The sequence below is a fragment of the Parus major genome, chromosome Z (genome assembly GCF_001522545.3).
Source record: "Parus major isolate Abel chromosome Z, Parus_major1.1, whole genome shotgun sequence".
NCBI classification, from domain to species: domain Eukaryota; kingdom Metazoa; phylum Chordata; class Aves; order Passeriformes; family Paridae; genus Parus; species Parus major.
In genome coordinates, this window is record NC_031799.1 from 11,310,826 (window position 1) to 11,335,248 (window position 24,423).

Consider the following 24,423-nt stretch of genomic DNA (forward strand, 5'->3'; position numbering starts at 1 on the left):
TGAAACAGAATAGGTTTATCTTACCTAGGAACTTCTGCATCTTGTTTTAAAGAGAATGAGTGGGAAAGGGTGCTAGTAACAACCTCAGTCATACTATAAAGAGAGAAAAAATTAGTATTGTAAATACTACAATAATTTGTTATGGTGACTGTTTCCATTTTATATACATGTATATGTATAAATATATACATAACCACTTGAAAAAGTATTTTAATTAGTATGTGATAAAATACCTGAAACCCACCTGATCAAAGCTACAAAGATCTGCATTGCTTCGATTACTGCATTACACTGCAATCTGAGCTGGTAAATATTGACATTCATGTTTCGTCTCCCCTAGCAATCAGAAACTGACTCAAACAAAAGCACAGAAAAAGTTCTGGCTACTCCAGAAAGATAGCAGGCAAAAAAAGAGGTTGAGTCTGGTAGACAAAGGAAGAGAAAATCCAATTTCAACTAATACTGTTAATATCACTATAGTCTGCATCTCTGGAAGAGAAAAAACAAAGCCATAATAAATTCTTGAGGGGCATTTTACACTCAGTTAAAACAAAAATATGTAATTCTAAAAAGTAGAGGATTTCAAGTTTTTCTAAAAGTAATTTTGAAGTTTTTCATAAACATTATGCATACATAGGGACATTTATTTATATGCTATCGTAATAAGATTTTCCATTTTTCCAGTTATTGTCTTTCTCCTAGATAAAATACACCTTCCCACAAACCATGCTTATTTTATTATATGATTACTAAAATAATGACTCTTCAAGCCAGCCCTTCATATATGTGAAATGCCTGTATGTGAAAAAGGAGATGACTGAAACTGTTTGAAACTATGACTTTGTTGCTATAAGCAACAACAGGAACCCCTGAGACATCACTGGGTACAATCATTAAAAAGACTACTTCAGATTTTTACACAAAGTTAAAAGAGGAATTTAAAAAAACCAAGTCACTTACATATTCTGTTCAGCCTTTTCTTCCTTTATTTCATCTACATTTTGATCTTCTTGAGCACTATCTATAGCTGAAATGGCAACCTGCTGAATATAAGAAGATGTATCTGAACTTGCAAATTTTTCTATGCCTCCTGCTTCAATAAAATAGAAGTTTTTTAGCCTGTGGCAAATGCATTTTTGATTAATCATCCAATTAAAACAATCTGACTAAAAATAATCAAATTTACGTACTTATCAGAAGACAGTTACAGATCAGCAACAAAGACATGCAACAATGCACCTCAGCATCTTTCTTTTTCTTAAAACAGTCTCATTATTATGAGATTTTAGTTCCAAATTCATATTCATGTAGTACCCTGGTTATATATTCTACTAATCTCACACCCCCTAGGTAAAGATGAAAATGTGGAAACAATCCCATTATATACAATCTATCTACAAACAAGGAAGAATTAAACAAATGTAGGATTTTACACATGCCATAGATTCAGTATAGTAAAATGTATTTAAAAAAACTGAAGACCAAAATACATAGTATAATAGCCCTGCCCTTAGCCACTTTCAAAGAAAAGATTCCTATAATCAAAAATTATGCATGAAAAATGAAGGCTCATTTATAAATCCACAGTGAGTTTACAGACAAAAGCAAAATAAATATCTTGATATATTTGATTTTTTTTTAATAAATTCCATTTTATGTATATATAATTACATCTACTATATAAACATATATGAAAGCATACACACATTTTCAAAAGTGCTCAGAGCAGATCTCACTTGACTACCTTTGAATTGTTACTTTTATTATTAAGCAAGGAAGAAGATTCACCAACCCTAAGCAATTCAGTCCTCAAGTTCATCAAATATTTGATGAATTCAGGGTACTTCGAACACAGTATTCGTAACAATTCAACGTTTCCAAGATCCTGTTGCGTCAGGAGAAATGATGGAGCTGAGCAAGGCAGCCAGACCTGCTCCCTGTGTTACAACCAGCACAACTATGGAAAGCTGATGGGTGGTAGTAGGAGACAACTCTCTTCTGAGAGGTAACAAGGCATCCATTGGCAGACCCGACACACCCTCTAGAGAGGTGCTGCTTCCCTGGGGCTCCTGTCAGTGACGTCTCTGAGAGAAAACCAAGTCCTGTACAGTGAACTACTAACTGTTACTGTTGTTTCACACAGGTGCCAGTGACACATCTACTAGCAGGCTGAGAAGGGAGTGGCAGTGACAGCTCTGGAGTGCACAGTCAGTCCTTCCAGGCAAAAGGAAGGGGTTTGAAAGGGTTTGAATCTGGCAAATCAACAAATGGTTACAGGACTGGTGCCACACCCAGGGGAATGGCTTCTTCAGCCATGGGACTTGCTTTGAGAATCAGGTCAGCCAACAGCTATGATGGGGTTTATCTACCAGAGAAGGGGAAGAGCACCTTCAGTCGTAGTCTTGGCAAGGGGGAAGAGGGCTTTAAACTAAAGTTGCCAGGTGAGGGGCAATTTTTTGCCAGGGTCAGAAAGAGGTATCTTGAGAGGAACTGCATGTCAGCAGAGCACCTGAAGAGCTGCACAAAGGAATTACAATTACTCTTGCTAGTAACTCAGCCTCATTGGAGGCCTCCATGCAAGCATATATAGCACAGGGAATAAAAGAGTTGGAGACATGCACATCTGCCAGGTACAATCTTACTGGCATTACAGACATGTGGTGTGACAGCTCTGATGATTGGAGTGTTGCAATGGGTGGATGCAGGCTCTTTAGGAAGCACAGGCAGGAGAGACAAGGAGTGGGCTGTCACCCTCTGTATCAGTGCTGGAGTGCACGGAGCTATGCCTGGAGATGGATGAGCAGCTCACCAAGAGTTTATGTCTCAGGTTTACAGGGAGAGCAGGGACAAGTGACATTACAGTGGAGGTCTGATAAAAGACTGCCCAACTAGGAAGATGAAGCAGATGAGGTCCTCTATATGCAGATAAGAACAACCTCATGTTTACAAGCCCTGGTCCTCACAGAGAACTTCAACAACCCCAGTAGCTGTTGGAGGGACAACACAGCAGGGCACAGGCAATCCTGGAGGTTCTGGAAGGCACTGATGATAACTTCCTTCCACATGTGACAGACCAGCCAGCAAGGAGAGGTACTATGGTGGACCTCATTCTGACCAACAAGAAGGAGCTGCTGATGGGGAATGTGAAGCTCAAGGGCAGCCTTAGGTGAAGCAACCATGAATGTTGGAGTTTGAGCTCCTCAGGGCCGTGAGGAGAGCACACAGAAAGCTCACTGACCTTCACTTCAGGAGAGCAGACTTTAACCTCTTCAGGGATCTGCGTGGTAGAGTCCCATGGGATAGCACCCTGGAAGGAAGAAGGGCACAAGAAAGCTGGTTAATATTCAACCATCACCTCCCAACCTCAGAAAGGATGCAACCCAAAAAAGAGGAAGTTAGGCAAAAATGCCAGAAGGCTTGCATGGATGAACAAGGAGCTCCTGGACAAAGTCAAACACAAAAATGAAAGCTTACAGAGGGTCGAAACAAGGACAGGGTGAAGAATACTGAGAGACTGTCCAAGCCAAACATATACTGAGCTGCATCCAAAGCAGCTTGGCTAGCATACAGAGGGAGGCAATTCTCCCCACTACAGAAGACTATAGAAGACTCAGTGGAGCACTGAGAATATTCAGCTCTGTGTCCCCCAATATAAGAAGGACACAGACCTGCTAAAGCAAGTCTAGAACAAAGAGTGTTCAGGGCTCTGGAGCACCCTTCCCACGAGGAAAGGCTGACAGGGTTGGGGTTGTTCAGCATGAAGAACAGACAGCTCTAGGGAGACCTCAGAGCAGTCTTTCAGTACCTAAAGGAGCCTACAGGAAAGCTGGAGACGGACCTTTTACAAGAGCACATAGTAACAGGAGAGGGGGGAATTACTTCTGTCTAAAAAAGGGTGGATTTAGATTAGATTTTACGAAGGATTTGTGAGGAGATGAAGCACTGGAATAGGTTGCCCAGAGAAGCTGTCAAAGTCCATTAAAGTGTTCAAGACCAATTTGAGTGGGGCCCTGGATAATCAGGTCAAGTGGAAGGTGTCACTGCCCATGGCAGGGGTTTTGGAATGAGATGATCTTTAAGGTCCCTTCCAAACCCAAATGTTTCTGTGATCTCTGACGATTCTGTGGTAACTCACCTGTTCTCTTTGATGTTCTACAGGTCTTATCTTGATGGAGCTACTGGAGCTCTTAGAAGTTTCATATGGCTTCTCAAAGAACTCTACAAAATAATCACAATTACTCTAAATTAGAAAACTACATAGATAATAGTACTGTTACCTGATTTCTAACAGCAGGTCACATAATCCACTTTTTCTCTAGTGAGGAGTGAGGAGTTCAGAGCTGTTTCAGTAAATTCAGTTTGTGTTCTTATTAGTGTTGATGCATGCACCCAGAGAGATAGGTAGAAAAATCCCCAGCTTATGTAAAGGGTATGATTATGATAATTTATGCATACTCAGCTCTTAAAATGTTAACATACTGTTCTATATCTATAGAAAAATAGTGACATAGTGAAAAAGTCATTGGAATGTCTTGATAAAACCATTTTATATAATTCAGTTATAATACAAATTCGATAAAATAATTCCAATAGAACAATGAAGACATTTGTAATTTTTGATTAAATAAACGGAGGGATATAAAATTGTGTTCATGCAAAACTCCTATTGCTTTATGTCAGACAACACTAAAAGGATATACCATTTAAAACAAACCTTGTTCTGATGTTACATCCAACTCCTGTTGAACAAATGGTCTCACTTCATTCAGGTCTTCAGTTATATGAGGCACAGAATTATTTCCATGACTACTTTCCTTCTTATGGAAATATTTTGACTTTGCAGATGCTCTGGTAATAGGGATTAGACAACAATTAACAACATAAGTATCTAGTTCATTTAAAGCATGCTGATTTTTTCGGACTGCAGGCTAGTGCCTAACTGTAAAATAAACACTGTTGTGATATAATCAATATTCATTTAGGTTTTCTCTCTGATTATGACTTAAACCAAGCTTAATTTTTTTTTGCATAGCTGTGATATTTTAGTGTCATTAATGGTACACTCTTTCAGATGGGCTGTTTCCAGACAAACTGTGCTATGTCTTCAAAATCATCTGTTAAGGTTACATTTATCTCCTTCACAGGAACTTCATTCATTAAAAAGTAGAAAATTGTCAGAGAAGATGTACAATCATGTCTCAAAACACTCAAGATTATTTTCAGAATACTAGATATCTATATAAGTCACTCTCTAAATTCTAATACTAGAGATTTATTTTTTTCTTTATCACAATGTAAGATGAAATGCCACTGAGGAATTCAGGTTAAGGATTCTGTATTCTTCACGACAGTGTAGAATATATTACCAAATAAAATATTTACTGCTTTTTCCATCTATTTTTTTGATATAGACATATACATAGCTAGGTTACAAATCCAGTGGAAAATAAACTAACATTCTGAACCACTCAAATGAAAGAAAATGACACTGAAGAAAGAGGAAGTTATCTGAATTCTTTGAGAAAACCATGACACCCATTGTATTGGAAATCTAGATTCTATTTCCACATCACTAAGTTTATAAACAACCATGTACAATTCACTTAATATGCAACAGCTACATTATTTTCTATCTAATATATATGAGATTATGGAGAATATTTAATTTGCTTCATGTAACTGTAGTCAATATGCCCAAGTTTTCACACAACATTAAACATGTATATAACACACAACAACATTAGATTTCTTCATGATACTCAGGAGAGGAAAAATGACCGACTAGAGTTCTTAGGGAAAAAAAAAAATTACCCCAAATCACTTTCACAAAGATTATCATAGACTTGTACAATCTGGATATCAAGAGGAGAACTGGCCATTGTGGAAGAGCTTTCAGCCATACTACATTCTTCCTCTGTTCTAGACTGGGCTTCTGATAGAGATGCAATTTCTTTCAGATATTGATCATCTGGACGCTATTAATAGAAATAATGAAAATCAAAAATCACTAGTTAAAAAAAAAAAGACACCAGGTACTTTAAAAAGAACCACAATGCTTTCACATAGAATGATTATACTTAATTCATATACTTTTCTTTATTATAGAGCCAAGAAATCCTGGATTTACAACTGCCTGTAAGACATGAGTTTTTCCCTTTTTGCATTAAGTGAAGCAATGGTCCTCTGAATTATCCAAAGGAAATACAAGAAAGATTTCTCAGTGTCAACTGAGTTTGGATTGTCAAAGACAATATATGACAATATAATCAAGACAAATACATAGGGTAAGATTTGGTCTTGTCCAGATAATACAGAACTCTCAAATTACCACTGAGAACAGTATAAAAGGCAAAAAGACATACATAACCTTGTAGTTAGATGCATGAGCAGAATTTGTAAGTTGTAAATAAAATACTTGTCCAAAACACAGAAAATACGACCCAAAAGTAAGGAAAAAAACTCTTTTGAAATTGGAGAAATGCCTTCTCAAAAAAAGTCCCACAACCCTCTTCCCCTAAAGCCTTTCTGAATCTATGTACTATTAATTAAAGAAGCTAAGTGATCCAGTTGTCTCTAAAGTATAAACTAAAGCAATATGTACCATATTCCTCTGGTAAATGTCTTCCTTTATATGTCCTTCCTGACACATATAGTCAGAATTTCTGTAATAGTGCTAGTAATTTTTCACCGATCTTTAACCAGTTAAAATACTCCAGTCAGAATTTATCTGTACTGTGCCCAAAGAAAAATGAACTTAAACTCTTGCAAGAGGAACTATTTCTTTATTCTTTGCCTTGCTTTGCCATATTCTATCTCCAGCAGTCTGTTTTTTCAAAGATGATGCCTAAAGCTAGACATAGTGGCCAACTGTATAAGAAATTTGTGCAAAAAACACGGTATCTGGATAAATGACCTATCTTTTCAACTTCCAAAGAGAACTTTCATCTCCAACTCAAATATTTTTTCTGAGAGAATTTCAGTGTTTCTGGAATTTTTCTCTTTTCTCATCAGCTCTTAAAGGTTATTAATCAATATTCCATGTTTTACTGAGAACAGAACTCTGAGGTAGTTTAATGAGGTAAAATATGTATGTGATTTTTCCTTATTGGCATAACTCACACATTTCAGTGACGCTTGTCCCATCCTTTTTCTTACCTTACATTTTTCACTCCTTGTTTGAGTTCTGTCTCCATATAACTGTTCTAACAACCAAAAAGATGTAAGGACAGCTGCTGCTGATGTTTTCACATGTATCATTGGGAGAGTCTCTTCTAAGGAATCTCGTTTATTGGAACCACAGAGCAGCCTTTTGTCGGACCATCTGATCATCCACTCCAGCAATTTTGAAATACTGCTCAATTTGCCCATCAATTCTATAGGCAGTTCTTCTGCTGGTACAATATCAGCTACATCCAGAGTTTTGTAAACATACTTAGAAATTGCCTGAGTTTGCAAGGTAGAGGAAGTATGGCTAGGAAAGGTCTGGCTTGCTAGTGGAACAGTGACTCCTTGACTGTCAGTCTGAGCTCTGTATATTGACTTGTATTTTAAACCAAATAAGCCTTCTTTAAGTCCTTTTGGTAGGTTACACACAGAAGGTTCTGTGGTCTGTCCAACGGAGTGTACAACTGTTGGTTTTTCCAAAATATTTTTGTTTTCATTACAGCCAGACACTTTTTCAAGTGATGCCAGGGTGACAGTATAGCAAGACCCTGCTCTAAACACACTTTGACTTCTAGTTTTGCTTTTTCGGCGTTTTAGTGTTGTGTGAATATCAAAAAAGAGAGAGTTCAATTCATGTTTTTGAAGTGCCCCAGAAAAGCTACTGAGAAATGGAATTCCAAGGCCACTATACTTTATCAGGTCTCTCTCAAGAACATAACTCAAAAAGAGTTCTAAAAATCTAACATATTCATCATCATCACGTTCAAATTCCCATGCCCCAACTATAGGCAAATTACATTGATTAAGCATGTCTCTCCTACACACTTTGTCTTTATGTTTTGTTTTATAGTTAGGAGCTTTTATCTTGTGTGTGGTATTTTTGCTACCTATTTCCTTTTGTTGTTGGAGTTCATTTTCCCTGAAAGACAATAAATGTAAGTACCATTAATACCCAAATCCTTTTTAAGAAGAATTACACGCAACATTAGCTCCTTATCTTCCACTGAAGTTAAAAATAGCGAACAAACCCAAATTTATATTAGTACAAAGTGTATGTGGAAAATTAATAAAATTTAAAACCCATATACAGAAACTAAGCAGTAATATATATGAATGTAGGCATAGCTGATAGTAACTTACACTTCAATAATATATTAGGCTCATACTAACTGATATAACATTGGCAGTTCTAAGATTTGGGAAATCTGTAATTCTTCGCTTGATAAATCACCCATAGTGACAATTTTTAACCTGCTTGGTGAAGAGATTACTTGATAGCAGGAGACAGCTCTTTCTTGTTTTCTCTCCCCTGCCCCCCCTGCCCCCAGTTCAAATCAAAAGCTTTCTGCTGCCATTTTTTCATACCTTGGGAATGAAGGTGCTTGAGCTCTTGTTCCTTCAGTAAGCAAAGCATCAGAATGTGTGTCTGCCGTGTCTGCATCACTATACACCTGAGGATTCCCATAATCAGTAAGTGTGCTTGTGCTTAGACTTGTGCCTAGTGAGAATCTGTCATAACTGTGTTTCTCATCCTCTGATGCTCCCTCTTCTACTGGCTCCCAAATATTAATTTCTACAAGGCCTATGTTCTTTACTACATATCTCAAGGCCTTTTTCCTCACTTCTTCAGCAGTCTGTATAACAGCAGACATCATTTCTTCACTTTCAGGACCTACTGAAAGAAAAAAAAAACGAGTTTTCAATCTCAGTTTTAGTTTAGTTTAGTCTCTCAAATTGAGACATGAATTGTATTTCAATTAAAAACACAAATTAGAGCCATTTATAAATTCAACAAGAAACTGTGATAAATTGAAGAACCATAAACATTTTGAAAGCCACGATACCCTGTGACTGGTATAGAAATATCAGAAAGAAACCACAAAATTTCTCTCAAGACTCAAAGCTGTCCAACTAACAATTACAATAATTGTTTTACATGGGGTAAGAAAGAAAATATTGTCACAAGCTGGTAACTAGGATAAAAAACAAAGCTTGTTTAAAACTTCTTGAAGAATGGTGAATATTACCTTTAACAGTACTGTGTCTGAGTCGCTGCTGAAGTCCATGATATTTATCTCTTAGTGAAACTCTTATATCTTCAGGATTAGGAAATGCTTTCACAAAAATCTCTGCCACCTACACAGAAAAAAGTGTATTTTCCAGTAGCTATTATACAAGTAGGTGCCTTTTCACACAGAAATTACACCGTGAGAAAATCTAACTAAAATTTAACTTGGTTTTCCAGGGAGGAGAAATACTTGTCATAATCTCTATTGCTTTTATTCTAGTTTTAATGTCTTTTACCTTTTTTACTGGTGGCATTTCTCCAAGCAGACTCAAAATTACATCTTGAACTAATTCTTCAGTATTCATAAATCTGCAGAAAGGAAGCATTCGACAAGCCCACTCCACTGCATTCAGACAATGCTCAATGATGTAGGCATCATATCTGTTCTTACTCGGATCCTACAAAAAACACCAGAAACATTATTGTATGAACAATATATTTCAGCAAAATTATTCATACATTGCATGTAGTAATGCTTCTCTCCTAGCCACAAAGAATAAAAATCTCTAGCTTATCTGCCATGCAGAGTAGTGTATGAGGGCAGGAAACAGATCAGCGTTGTAATGGACTATAAAGCACATTAAAAAAAAAAAAAAGAGAGAAAAAAAGAGAGCTTTTTAAAACCAGCTTCAGAAATAATTTTATTAGCACTCTGCTGAAGAGTTTGTTTGCAGTTACAATTAAAACTAGAGGGTTTGCCTAAGCTGTGAAATAAGTAATTCTGCTTTGACTTCAGGTGATCACGAATCCTTTCTTGTGAGCAAAATAATTAAGCCTTGCAAGAGGCTTTTAAGACGGACCAGTTTATTTTGAAAAGTATTTTCTATCTCATTTGTCATTGTCACACAAAGTAGAGAAAGATCAGAATATTAAACCATTTCAAACAGAGCCATCCTGTTTATCTTGAAACTGAGTTTTCCTGGTGAAGAAAAATCTTGGACTTGTTACAGAATACATGACAAATATGCTAGTAGTTTCCTCTTTTTCTTCCTGGACCTCTGACATCAATTGATGAAGGTGTAAATAGAGAAAACATGATTAAATTTTATTTTTTTTGTTACTTTTTCTGACAACCATGTATATTTAGCACACCATAAACCCCATTTTTTGTATATATTCAGAAAATATTCAAAATATCTTCATGTAATGGGGAAGAAAACAAACCAGAAAGCAAATTCTTAGGTCAACAAGTAGAGAAGGTATGGCTCTCCTGGCAGGTCTTCTGACTCAAACACCAAGCAAAAGCCTAACAAAAATACTGTCAGGAAAATGGAGATCACATGCACAGAACACTACTCCATAGCATCAAATACATAATTTACATTGTAAACACTGTGCTCATTTTGTTCTTTTAAGCAAACAGAAGTTCTCACAGAAATACAGAGCAGACCTTTAGAATTCTTCTGATAGCTTCATGAAATCAAGATGTATCTCTACTGTATTAGTAATATACAATTTGTATATACAATATATTAGTAATATATTAGTATATACATTATATTAGTATATACAATATATTAGTAATACAATTACCTTGATATTATTAATATTTTCCCTTGCAGTTTGGTACCGCCTACAGCTGTCAGATAATTTTTCACGAACATGAAACATCCAACATAATGCACAGAACTCTCGGAACCAACCTACAATACAAACATGCGATGTGAGACTCTATTTAAATAAATTAAATATAACAGCCTGAGATTTTTTGGTATTGCTCAGGAGCTAGAGCCCCTTAGTCCCACATAGTGCTCATGTTCTTTCACATCTGTCAGGTCTGTAACATGACCCACCCCCCCATCCCCAAACTTGAAGAGCACATTTTAGGAAAAGAGTTTTGATAACTAACACAAAAGCTGGAAATTAAATGTGTTCATGACACATTGCAATGTACTATTTCAAGCTAATAAGAGCTAATTTGCCACCTGTGGATTTTCACTAGTGTTCTTTTTTCCAGCTCTAAATTATTTTATTTTACTGCATACTGACCCAAAATTTTACAGGTAATGCCATCAAACTTATGGGCTCCAGAAGATGTAGAGCCATGGAGAACAGTGCAGAAATTGCAGTAGCGAAGCAAAGTCTCTGGGAATGGACTTAGCAAAGGAAGAGAGCCTTTCATCCGAATCTATTAAAATAGGTAAAAAACCAATCAAAATAGAAATAAAAAACAGTATCACTACTAAATGCACAGCCTCTCAGTCACCAGAATACTGCCAAGATCAGTACAACTCCCTTGAAGCTTGTTTTCCATTTTTTTCAGATCACTATTCTGAAAATTCATTTGAAGGAATATGTTTAATATTCCTTCAAATGGCTATGGCACAAAAAACGCTTTTGTTTGAATGCTACTCATGATTACCATGAAATACAAGAGTAACACAAAGCGTAAGAAGAACTAAGATCACAATCAAAAAATCCAGACTGATTCAACGCAGTCCAGGTTGCTGTCACCAAGGCTGACTAGATTTGCCCCCGGTTTCAGCTGCTATGTCTGACCAGCTCCTCATGCCAACATTAGGCATGTGACCATGCAAACAGAAGTCAATACTTTCCAGTCAGACCAGTTCCTGATCTCAATCACTGAATTAATACTGGTTCAGGGGGGTTGCAGGAAGGGAGAGCTGCACACTCCCTTCTGTACCAACTCAACCTTCTTTAAGTAGCTATGTTACAATGACCAAAGAAATGACTGATTTTACACAAAAACTTTAAATCTATTTATTCCAAACTTGCTTCTATGCAAAAAAATTGCACAAATGTAAAATGAGATCTTACAAGTTCTGTGCACTAAGATGATCCTTTCACCTGAAGTGATCTCTGTTACATATTCAGTCCTGAGTGATTTGGACCATATTTCCAGCTAACAGCTATAACTCCCAATTAAAGTCTGTTTTTTTCTTTCAATAGAAAACAAATGAATTTGTATGTTACCAAGTAAGTACAGAAAGACACCCAAAAGAAAACACTTTATGAATTAGATACCCTATATCTTTAAGCTCTGTTTTCCTAAAAAATGAACATGACGTGTAAAACTAGAAGGTGACACGTACAAAACATGACATCAAAGACAAGGTGAGACTCCTGCAACTGCAGCTCATCAGTAATATTTACAACTGATAAACAAGTTAAAAATATAAAGTTAAATGCTTACTTTCTGCATAACTTTTCTAGCCCACTTCAACTGTGTAATATACCACTGTGCTGCAGAGCAAGAACAATGAGCAGCCCGGAAGAGCAAGATAATTCGCTGAAGAATTCCAGACACTTTCTGACGGACTTCTTTCTCTGTTTTTAAAAGAATGTCATCGCTGCCTTCCTGAAAATGTAAAGAGAAACAAAATCCAAAATGAGAAAAGACATATAACTGTTGTTAATGGTCCTAATCCCTTTTTCTTTATAGCATAGATCATTTACGGAAAAAAACACAGCGGTACACGTACTTTCTCATCACTGCTGTGCTGCTTATGTAAATGAGCACATATGGAAGAAAACAGAAAAATGCACTCAAAGGAACCAGAATAAAGCTCATAAAGATTCATATGTACATTCAAATAAATACACAAGAAACACACTTACTTCACTGAGAGAAGCTGGTTGAGGACAGTACAATGGTGGGGCTGGAAGACAGAGCCCAACTGGAACCAAACCATAAAACTTTCTGCAAAGGTCCTTCGCAGAATCCATCAAAAGCTGAAATGTCTCTGAGAGAATATCAACGTCTGCCATAACAGCTGCTTTTAGTAGTTCCTGTATTGAACTGTAAAGAAAATCTGCATCTTCCTCTTCAATGGGATCTATAAAATATTAACCCCAGGAACTGATAAATTAATTGAATCAATATATGGATCTTCATGGTCTTATATTGTCTGAATTTGCATTCATATATTACAATGATAGGTCTTACCTACTTGCTGTAAGGTAAGATCTTCTACATTTAAAAACTAGTATTCAACTACCAATTTCAAGTTTTACCCCATTACCATGAAGTCTATTACCTTTCTAGTTAGAGAACTCAACTTTTTCACCAGGCACTTGCTTGGCATAACATGCTGGCAAATCATTGTTACCAAGAAGGCATAAACAGGTACACTATTAATAATGACTAAAGCAACTCTTTCATCATTAAGTACATTTACCTGCTGATAAGAACTTGAAATGCTTACAGACAAAAAGAGAATAAAATATAGAGATTGTGCCAGTAAACTTTCTGTAGAATGTAAAGAAAGACAGGTTGATCTAGCTAACAGTGTGAATTTCAGAAGGTAAGTTAGGAGCTCACAGTATCCACAGGGACCAGTGAAGACCTGGTCAACAGCCAGAGACACAACTGATAAACCTGCTTGTGTGTCTTCATGTCTTCTAGGAGCAAGATGGGGGGAGACCAAGGAAGCCATGACCATATGCCACAAAGACAGTGTGTATATAAGTATGTATCTGTCTCTAAAGGTCAGGCACTTGGACAGACTGAGGAGCTCAGACCAGCTCTCTGCTGTATCCTGACAGGACTTTATACACCAGGCCTGCCGCTGTGCTGGTGCATGAACAGTGTGGTGGGGCGGAGGGAGGAGAGTGCTTGGAGTGGGTTTGTACCAGAAGACAGAGAGGAGATGGGGCTTTGGGGTCTCACATACACAGACATGAGCAACCTGTGACACTCAGCAACTGGGTCTGCTGGCCATCTACTCAGCTAATGGTCCTGCTACTGGCCCAGCTACTGGAGTGAAACACACTGTACAAGCAGGTATCTATGTGCAGACCTTCACCCTGACCAACAGGAGAGGGAAAGGTGATAGCGTTGTTGGTGCTGCTTGTGTATGGTGAGCAGGTCTGTGTGTTATATTATATATTATGTTATAGGTATGTTCATGTGTGGCCGTGTATATAGGTGCTGTGTATATGTGCTTGTGTACATGCCTACTGGGAATACAGTCTCAGCCTTGCTAGCTGCTGGACCTGGGGAGCCACTTTATCAGAAAGGAAAAGGCAAAACCAAACACCTCCTTGTAGCTGATTTCAAGTGTGATGATACTTCCCATACTGTTAATACAGTAATATTTTTTGTTTGTTTATTGCAATGAAGATTCAGTTTTCTTCCAAAGATGTTTGTATCAAGTCAAATAGTCAAATAAAGATTTGGACAATACAAATGAGAAGACAAGATTGATAACATATTCCATTTCTAGAATGATCAAAGCCAAAACACACGCCTTCATAAAATTGAAGTGCTTGAATATATTATAACTGTAATACACACACTGAAGAAGGCAAAGCAATTTTCTTTCTCAGACAGTGTGTAACACTGAATATGTAGTCAAATAACATGAAAAATAACCACAATTATTTCTCCTTTGAAGTACCTGTGAATTTCTTGTGTTTAATGTGTCCTGAAGTTTCAGAAGTTACTGGCTGTCCTAACAAAGACTGTAACTTTTCCTGAAAAGTCTGCATTGGTAATAAGCTTAATGGCAGGTGACATTCTGGTTCTTTCATTCTGAAAGTATAACAAGAAACTGCTCATGAATAACAATGTAATATCCATACATAATCTGATGAAGGTCTGTTAAACGAATATCTATGCCAAAATAACTAATCATAATACCGTAAGTTCTACACCTACTAGGAGTCTGGGAATATGAATTTCTGAGGCAATACATAGGGTTTGTAACAATAAGCTTTATGGAAATAACTATATAACAAAATATAGCATACTAACTCCAACTGTAAATTTACCTTGAGAGCTCATCAGAGTTCTGATAATACAGCTGGTAGGCCAGAGCAATTGAAACGGAGAGCTTCCAGTCCCCAAGTGTGTGTGCTAACCACACAGCTTCTGGAATGAGTCCACCAATAAAGAACAAATCAAGAGCATATTCAGCTGTCCACACAGATGAAAGGTTCTGGTCCCTGACAGCTCTGGTAACCAAACAGTGTTGCAGTGGAATGACACGAGAAGATAAGTCTGTGACACAAAAAGCACATTTTAGAGTTTACACAAATCCTCATGCTATCAGATCAATAATCTACAATACATTTGTTCACACTCCTTGTGGATTAGTATCGGTGTGCAATTGCTTTTATTATTAATTTACTTTTACTAGAAGTACACTATAGAAGTATATCTGCAGCAGCAGATGCAGCTCACACAATGGTATAAGAGTGTGTTTAAAACAGGCTATTTCCTGCTTAATAATGCAGGATATGAAAGCAAGTGCAAAACTTGTGGTTTTTTGTTGTTTTTTTTTTTACTTTAAATATTTCATCTCACTGATGGACCATGTGCAAATTTTTTTAATATCTGTAGGATATACCAGAGGGTATACCTGAGATAAATGGAAACTCCTAGAGTTTTCCTAGTGTACCCACATTGTTTGTACATACTGGGATTATTGCAGAAGACAGAATGTTAAAATGCATTTTTGAGAAAGAGCAGAACATAATATTCTGTGATTCTTTGATTTTGGGAGAGTACAGAGAGACAAACTTCAGACAAATTTAGTATCTCCTTCTTTGTTTAGATTTAGATTTGTTTTTCTAGGTTTTGCTTCCTGGTTCTCCTGAAGAGGTGCTGATCAACATGAATTCTAAGGAGTTATTTGCTTCTCTCACAGTTTCTGTTTTGCTCAGACAATGGCATTACTTAGGAGATATTCACAGTACTCCAGCTTGTGCCAATGTAATTTTATCCCAATTGTCTCACCATATGCATTGATCTTTGCCTGATCAAGTATTAAAATCAAGGTTTTATTTTGTAGGTTTTATCTTAAAAGCTGTCCAAATAAACTATTCAAAAGACCATGAAGAAAAAAGTAGATACCAGTGCATGCTGTAGTACAGAAACATTAAAAATACTCAATGTATTCAAATACACTAGAGAAAACCCCATCAATCAAAATAAGTAAATATTGTGAAAAAATATGTGGCATTATAACATCAACTTACTGGTACAGTACTTAATATGCTTCCAAACAAATCTTTATTCCCACAAACATTTGAAAAAGAAGCTCTGAAAATAAAAATTTCCTAACAAAGGAAATCTTTAAACAGAATCTCTCAAACCACTCACTGTGATAAACAGTAATTCTCAGAAAAACAGCTGAGAAGGACTTAAACTACTAACAAGTACTACTTGTGCTCAAGACCAAGCAACTTAGCATTTCCACCTGCTTTGACAATATGGTATCTGAAGCATTTGGATTTAGATTCCAAGACCCTGACTATCAGATAAGCAAATAATGCTTTCCTCTAGCTTTTCAGCTGGGGTCACACCAAATCACAGATTCAATTCAACTACTTCTTCAGCACTGCTGGTGTCTCACTTCTGGGAGGATCAAAGTCAGTCAGAGCAGATCTTCAGGCAAAATTGTGACAAAGTATGATAAAAAGGCTGAGATACCTAATGGCTTCCCTTCCTCAGTCTTTAATAGTAAGACCAGTTTTCTGAATAACAAGCCCTTTAAGAAGACATGAATGGGGAACATAATGAAGACCCCAGTTGAAGGGAAAATGGTCAGCAACCTGATACACCACTTAAGACACACACAATTGGGCTGGATAGGATCTACCATGTACTGAGCCAGCTTCCATCATTACCCATGGTCCTGGCTCACCAGGGAGGTTCCAGCTGACTGGAGGCTGGCAAAAGGGACACCCATCTGCTGGAAGAGCTGAAAGAATGGTTTGGAGAACTACAGACCTGTCAGCCTGACTGTGGTGCATGGGAAAGTCATGGATCATCTTGAGAGTCACCATGAGACATGTAAAGGACAACCAGGATCAGTCCCAGACAGCAGGAACTCAAAAAAGGCAGGTCCTGCTTGACCAGCCTGGTCTCCTTCTATGACAGGATACAGGAAGGCTCTGCAAAGGGTTCTGCATTGACAGACTGAGGACAATTGCATGGTATTTAACAAGGCCAAGTGTCAGGTCTGCACTTAAGTCACAACAAACCCCTGGCTACACTACAGGCTGGGGGAAGAGCCTGGGAAGCCATCCAGTAGAAAAGGATTTGGGCATGCTGCTTGACAGTGGCTGAACATGAGCCAGTGTGTGTGCCCAGGTGGCCAAGGCCATCCTGGCTTATATCAGGCATAGTGTGGCCAGCAGGACTTGGGTAGTGATTGTCCCTCTGTACTCAGCAGTACAGAATGCTTTGGTCAGTTCAGGGCCTCTCAGTACAAGAAAGACATTGAGGGGCTGGAGTGAGTCCAGAGAAGGGCAACAAGGCTGGGGAAGGGTCTGGAGCACAACTCCTGCAAGGAACAGCTGAGGGAGCTGGGGATGTTTAGGCTGGAGAAGAGGCTCGGAGGAGACTTTAATCACTACAACTCCTTGAAGGCAGGCAGGCTGTAGCCAGGTTGGGATCCATCTTTTCTCCCAAGTGCCAAGTGATAGAAGAGGAAATAGCTTCAAGTTGTACTAGAGGAGGTTTAGACTGGATATCAGGAAAAACGACTTCTCTACAAGGGTTGTCAAGCATTGGACCTGGCTGCCTGGGGAAGTGGGCTGAATCTCCATTGCTGTAGGTATTTAAAAGATGTCTAGCTGTGGTGTTTAGGAACATGGTTTTGTGATGGGCTTGGCAATGTTAATGGTTGGACACAGTGATCTTACAGGTATTTTCCAACCTAAATGAGCCTATTTGTTGGAACAAAAATTGTACCAGCTACACTTTTTTGTGACATCTTTATGGTTTTTCTTTTCCTGTCTCCTAACTCTACTGAAAAGCTAACTTGATCATCAAGCTAAAGTATAACAGACATCATTGATACATGTGAAAAAAATGGTAAGATTTAAGCAACTAGAACTGCTTGTACAGGAAATACCTTGTTTGATGTGTAGTGGATGAAGGATGTCAACACTGTGAGGGGGAAAGATATAGAGCAGCTGCTTTGTGAAATAAGCAGCCATGAATCGTGCCATGGATCGAATCACAGCCATGGCAGTGTCAGTATGAATGCTGGTTACTATCCATAGTTCATGCTGAAAATATTTGATATCTGAAAAAGAAAATAAAATTATAACATTATGAGAAAAAATATTTTAAATGTGAATGCTAAAATTATTTAATCACAGGTTATAAAACAATTTTTTAAAACAAGCAAACTTACATAGTTCCTTGACAAGCTTGCAGAACTTACAGAGCCTAAGCTTTTACATAATTACACATTATACTAATATGAGAATACTTTTATACTAGGTTTTTAATCACTGGAGATGGACTTTAGTATCTAAATTTAGACCTGCATTGAATCAAAAAAATGCTTGTGGAAACTAAGAAATTCAGATTTCAGACTTAGATTTTGTAAAAAAAAAAATTTACAAGCATCTGCAAAAACATCCCACTGTCAAATTAGGACTGATGACCAAACTAAAATCTGCTATTTTTTCATATTGTCTCATAAAAAAAGTTTAATTAATATAAAATCGAATCTCATAATTTCCCCCATATTTTTCTTATTCAAAGTTTATCTTGGAGAACATTTGAGTCTAAAAATATTTAGCAGGTGACTAGTAGACAATGAGAGTTGTCTAAACATATATTCCAACAAGTGCAGCATAAATATCATCTGAGGATCAGAAAAAGTCATTGAAAACAGTATAAAGCGGAAAGTGTCTAAAGCTGTCAGGTGTGCATGTGAAGGCACAGAAATTAGAGACACTAGGTTATTCAAACAGTGCCAGCATACCTTATCACACTTTTAGGCAATGTAACATACCAGAAAAATTTTCCATCTGACTTGTGGAGAGCCGTGATCGCCTCAAAATCTCTCTTACCAGATGATCACAGAGTCCCTGAGCTTCACACAGGTTATACTGATACAGGTGACAAAACAATATTGCAAGACAGTATCTACGCTGAAGAAAATATGCTCTTTTTCCTCCTGTTTTAAAATATTAAAAAAAGGTAGAAGTCCAAGTGGAAGAGAAACAAACACAAAAAACAGATGCAGCAAGTGAAAGTACCAGTTCTTTCCTCTCCAGAAACACATCTCCTTAAACAACACACTTTGATGAGTAGAAATCAGGAGCAGTTACTTTAAAATATGATCCTTCTATAAAGCCTCTAAGTCCCTAGTAAGTTAATGTTCATCCACAACATCTTTATTTCTAGAGATATGGCAGTTTTCAAAACAATACTATGCCATAACTGTTAAGTCACAGACAGACAGGAGAGCTTAAGGAAGACTACACTTCAAAGAAAGAATGCCTGAACCACAGTGGAGTTGCTTAGACATCCGCCAAGCCTCTAATATCCCGAATTTTTTTCCTCAATGAAGTATTCCTCATTCTAATAATCAGCAGAACATATGATGTCTGGAAAGAGAGTCTAGCATATCTGTTTCAAATCAACTCTTACAAAACCTCCTGAAACAAGTTTTATTTTGCTACTTTCCAAATACTAATTATTTTACTTTTACAGCTACTAAAGAAGTTGATTTTTGTTCATCTGTTTTCCCTGCCTCTTTTTGAAGGGCAAACAGAGTCACAAATGCAAAATGATTATACAACTTACCCCTCCACTCTCTAAGATTTTATCCCTTACCTTTTGTCTTGAGTTCACAAAGAGATCTTTTCCAAATATCCACAGATTCTGTGTATGAGCCTAAAAGGAACTGCTCCTCACCTACAAAAGTCACATATTGACAAATTAAAAGCTCTACATAGTTAGTTTTATATTTACTAATACATATGCTCTTATTCCAGCATCAAAGATTTACTGAAAGCAGAATGAAGTATGTGACCCCCCCAGTAAACTTCTATTCTCACAATTAAGAGAGAAGATGTCTTTGAATACTCCTTTCAAGGACAGGTAATGTATGAGCTCTCCTCCAGGAGGAGCTAATGTATTATATGGAGTGCTCTAGAAAGAGGAGTAAGAATTGTCATTTAAGGGAGAGAGATCAAGAATATGGCATTGTGAAGGAAGACATAAATGGGAAGCTGAGCTGAGCAGTGTAGAAGTCAAAAGGAAGGTAAAATACAGGACAATAAAATGTGAGAAATTAGGCTACAACTTGGAAAATAAATATGTTAGATTACCAAGTACCTTAGGTTACACTAATTTAGATGTTTAGTTGAAGCCAGCTACATTCAACAAGCTCCTGTCTACAATATTCATATGGAGTGAACTAGCTTTTTACACAAAAATCCAGTAAGAGATACATTGTGACGCCCATTTACTTCAGAAGAAACAACACAGGAGATCAGAATTTAAATCTTTCATTCAGATTCTTTAGGACACAACTCAAAGCAAACTGAAGTTAATTCAGCCTTTTTATTTAGTTTAATAAACTCTAAAGATTATAATACAATCTACAGACAGAATTGTTCTAATACCAGGACATGAAATATTTAAGACAGAATTATGAATTTTAAGAGAAGTCCTAATGTTCCCTTTTTAAAAATCTAGTAGTCAATTACTGATTGTTAAGTTGGACCTAATTTTCCCAGTTTACAATTAACACTTTTACTAACCAGATATAGAATTAATCTTCAGATGTTGTTCTAATGTCATTCCTGAAGACTGGATGGTTGCTTGAATATGACTTAAAAGCAATGAGACAACAGAAGCCTCTTCCTCATTCTTGTTCATTTTCCTTTTCAGCTGCACCTGATACCAAACCACTTTCTTATACAATAGTTGCCATAGTACAGTCAACCTGTATTTCAAGAAGTATAATATTATGAAATTAAGCAAGAATTAACAGAGTTGCTTACATCAATTTCCTACATTCTTTTATTTTGCATGATGCACCTGAAAATTAAGTTGTATCAGCTACTTTCTTGATTTCAGTGAGGGGAAAAAATTTGCCTCATTTTTGACTAACAAACATTAATTCTTCTGTATTTGCCTAAGTACAGCAATCTACTTTAAGAACCTCAGCACCCCCAAAATTAATCCCCTTGTTAGCTGAACAACAGGGAAATGAAATAATCTCAGAGAAACCTCAGAACAGGTATTAGTATCTTAATAACAAGACTGATTAAACAACAATTAAAGCATAACACGGAAAAGCAAAGACAAGAAAACAAGATCGCAGAGTGTGGTTTTAGGACAGGCAACTTCCTGTTGCCTAGCACAGTCGTGTTAGATGTACCAGCTCAGATACACAGTAAGCTTAACAATCAATACATGTTGTTATAGACTTGAAAAAGCTTGCATAAAACTGCAACAATCTGTAACTCGAAGTACTGCATTCATAATTAACACATTGAGTCAGTCACCCGCACAGTGCTCAGCACCTGGAGCACAATTAATCAAAAATATGGATTGTCTTCTCTGAGACAACTGAAACCTGCATATCAGATTTCCAGTGAAGGTAGTATATTTAAAGATTATTGTAGAAGTACATTTCAGTGTAGTAGGAATTAATTCATAAATTATAATGCTACTTAGGTTCTAAATGTCTGGAAAGAAGAAGCCTGCTCATGTGAATAACACACTTTGATTCACTGGAGTTTTGCAGCACAGAAATACTCCAGTGATAACAGCACAATTTCCCAAAAGTTGGACAGCACACTTCAGTCAAGTTTATGGGTATGGAAGAAATAGGTCTGACAGTTTAGTAAGTTTCCACAAATGGATTTTTCTTATTGCTCTAAGACACCACAACCATAATGAATAAAAACTTTGCTGACTAAATTGACACCGTTGATATACTGCATATGAGCAGACTCCTGATCCATAGAGTTTGCAACTAGGAAATGCACAAGAGACAGTTAAAGCATCTAAAGTTTCAATATCTGGATTGATGCTGCACTACCAGGCCTGGTGTCAGCTGTCAATCCATCTCCAAACTGATTTACAGTGATAGTTTAGTCACCATAACCATAGTATATTCAACTATAGGTCTGAGTCTTAGTCTGTATGTTTTAACTGTTTATCATGCCTTTTCATTGAGTAAAAGGCAGGAAAAAAGCCAAAAGGGTATTTCATTACACTTCTATCTCTTACAATTTTTGTTCCATCATACAGAACCACTTAGGTTGGAAAATACTTATAAGATCACTGTGTCCAACCATTAACATTGCCAAGCCCACTTCTAAACCATGTCCCTAAATACCACAGCTACATATCTTTTAAATACCTACAGGAATGGAGATTCAGCCCACTTCCCCAGGCAGCCAGGTCCAATGATTGACAACCCTTTCAGATAGTGTGTGGACCAGAGTTGGACACAGGACTTGATGTGCTACCTCACCAGTGCCAGGAACAGAACAGTCACTTCTCTAGTCCTGCTGCCAGGATTCCATTGGCCTTTTTTGGCCACCTGGGCCCACACTGGCTCATGTACAGCTGCTGTTGACCATCTTCCCCAGGTCCTTTTCTGCTGGGCAGCTTTCTAGCCACTCTACCCCAGCCTGCAGTGCTGCATGAGGTTGTTGTGACCTAAGGGCAGGACCTGCTACTTGGCCTTGCTGAACCTCACACCGCTGGCTTCGGCCTATCAATGCAGCCAGTCCAGATCTCCCTGCAGAGCCTTTCTGCCTTCCAGCAGATCATCCCTCCATCCAGCTTAGTGTTGTTTGTGAACTTAGTGTTATTTGAGTGAAGATGCTCTCAATCCCCTGATCTCAAACCCAGATGATTGATAAAGATATTAATCAGGGCTGGCCCCAGTATTGAGCACTAGGGAACACCAAAGTGACTGGCTGCAGCAGGATGTACCTCCATTCACCACCACTTCCTAGGCCCAGCCATCAGCTATTAATCCATCTTAACCCAGAAAAGAGTGCTTCTTCCAAGCCACGAGCAGCCAATTTCTCCAAGAGAAAGTTGTGGGAAACTATGTCAAAGGTTTTACTAAAGTCTAGGTAGACCATATCCATAATCTCCACAGCCTTTCCCTCATCCATCAAGTAGACCACCTGTGACAGAAGACCATGTTGGTCATGCAGGATGTGCCTTCCATAAACCTGTGCTGGTTGGGCCTGATCACCTGGTTTTGTTTTCCCTTTTTTTTTCCCCATGCAAAGCTTATTCATACCTTTTTTCTGTTTTTGCATCATGGTTTACTTGAGGACATTCTCTAAGCAGAGATTTCAGTGAGCTGAACTGCTGAGTAGTATCATCATCAAGAACTAAGAAAACAGGCACAGTGAGGGAGTCAAGTTCCACAAGAATATTACTGTCAGGAGATGCAAAAAAATTCTCATACTGTAGTACACACACTCTGCTTAGGGTGTGAGAAACCATTTTCAAAAGACAGAAGCATGCCAAAAGGTTTTTTGAGAACAACTGATCCTGCTGCTGTATAAACATCAGTTTTAAAGTTTCTGAAGTCAGTTTTGCCACATGCCCAGTCACACTGGCTCTTGAATGCCAGTGTAAGACAGTCAAACACTGCTGAAAATATTTCAGGACACAATGCACCCATTGAGTATTCTTCACAGATTTGTTTAGAGATGCATCCTGGTTTAGCGAAGTACATTTCACAAACTGAACAATGCTGAAAAAATGGATAATGCAGTTCACTGTGTAATTCAGTAATTCATCCTTCTCTTCCATGTTTTTTGAAATCCCAATCTGCCATGCACCAAGGAGGTTTTTCTGAATGGAATACAGTTCCAATGATGATTTCTCTTTCTCTTCAATATCATCTTCTACATGGATGGTATCAAACATTGATGCGAATTCTAAGCAGCCTTCATCAGCTTTACCAACAAATGAATAGATTCTTTGGTTATAGAAGCTGGAAGGGCTATTGTAAAACTGCTTTTCATTGTCTGATTCTTCTTCATGGTCCTAAATCAGACAAGCAAAAAATCAGTGGTTTAATTCAAGTTTATATAGAGAGGGAGAAGGTGAGAGAGAGAGAGAGAGAGAGAGAGAGAGAGCGAGAGAGCGAGAGCACGAGAGCTCATAGACTGCAAAAAATCACTATTTAGTCAGTCTCATAAATGAAAAGTTCCTGTTAATTATCTTGCTTAAATGCTGGTATGTTTAATGAACTGCAGTTTCATCTCAATCTCAAATTAAATGTCATTATTTGCAAAACAGTTGGGCAGACAGAAATTAAATTACCTAACAACAAAACTACACTGCCAATACAGCAGTAGCTTTTATACCAGAAAGTAAAACCCCATCCTTCATTAAGCCCAGAGTACAATACAGAGATTTTTGTCAGATACCTGTAAGATATAAAAGGTATTCAACAAAGCTCAAAAGCTTCAAAGAACAAACCAGA

The 24,423-nt window shown here is 37.5% G+C and overlaps 1 protein-coding gene across 4 annotated transcripts in view; it reads right to left on the reverse strand.

Moving 5' to 3' along the window:
- The window catches only part of CPLANE1 (ciliogenesis and planar polarity effector 1), a 57,855-nt gene that overhangs the window by 22,855 nt on the left and 10,577 nt on the right, over window positions 1-24,423 (reverse strand). For 2 of the 4 annotated variants that reach the window (XM_015653610.3, XM_015653605.3), the window contains exons 12-32: window positions 23,224-23,981; window positions 20,711-20,895; window positions 19,779-19,859; window positions 18,952-19,116; window positions 18,058-18,231; window positions 14,966-15,194; window positions 14,593-14,726; window positions 12,812-13,029; window positions 12,387-12,551; window positions 11,222-11,360; window positions 10,766-10,875; window positions 9,469-9,630; window positions 9,192-9,300; window positions 8,530-8,839; window positions 7,156-8,083; window positions 5,812-5,975; window positions 4,715-4,848; window positions 4,136-4,218; window positions 3,239-3,307; window positions 961-1,043; window positions 25-93 (exon numbers count right to left, since the gene is read on the reverse strand). In XM_015653610.3, the coding sequence (XP_015509096.1) occupies window positions 25-93; window positions 961-1,043; window positions 3,239-3,307; window positions 4,136-4,218; window positions 4,715-4,848; window positions 5,812-5,975; window positions 7,156-8,083; window positions 8,530-8,839; window positions 9,192-9,300; window positions 9,469-9,630; window positions 10,766-10,875; window positions 11,222-11,360; window positions 12,387-12,551; window positions 12,812-13,029; window positions 14,593-14,726; window positions 14,966-15,194; window positions 18,058-18,231; window positions 18,952-19,116; window positions 19,779-19,859; window positions 20,711-20,895; window positions 23,224-23,981 (4,469 nt within the window). The remainder of the gene's footprint in view (window positions 1-24; window positions 94-960; window positions 1,044-3,238; window positions 3,308-4,135; window positions 4,219-4,714; window positions 4,849-5,811; window positions 5,976-7,155; window positions 8,084-8,529; window positions 8,840-9,191; window positions 9,301-9,468; window positions 9,631-10,765; window positions 10,876-11,221; window positions 11,361-12,386; window positions 12,552-12,811; window positions 13,030-14,592; window positions 14,727-14,965; window positions 15,195-18,057; window positions 18,232-18,951; window positions 19,117-19,778; window positions 19,860-20,710; window positions 20,896-23,223; window positions 23,982-24,423) is intronic. The other 2 variants (XM_015653608.3, XM_015653607.3) reach the window with 2 other exon arrangements.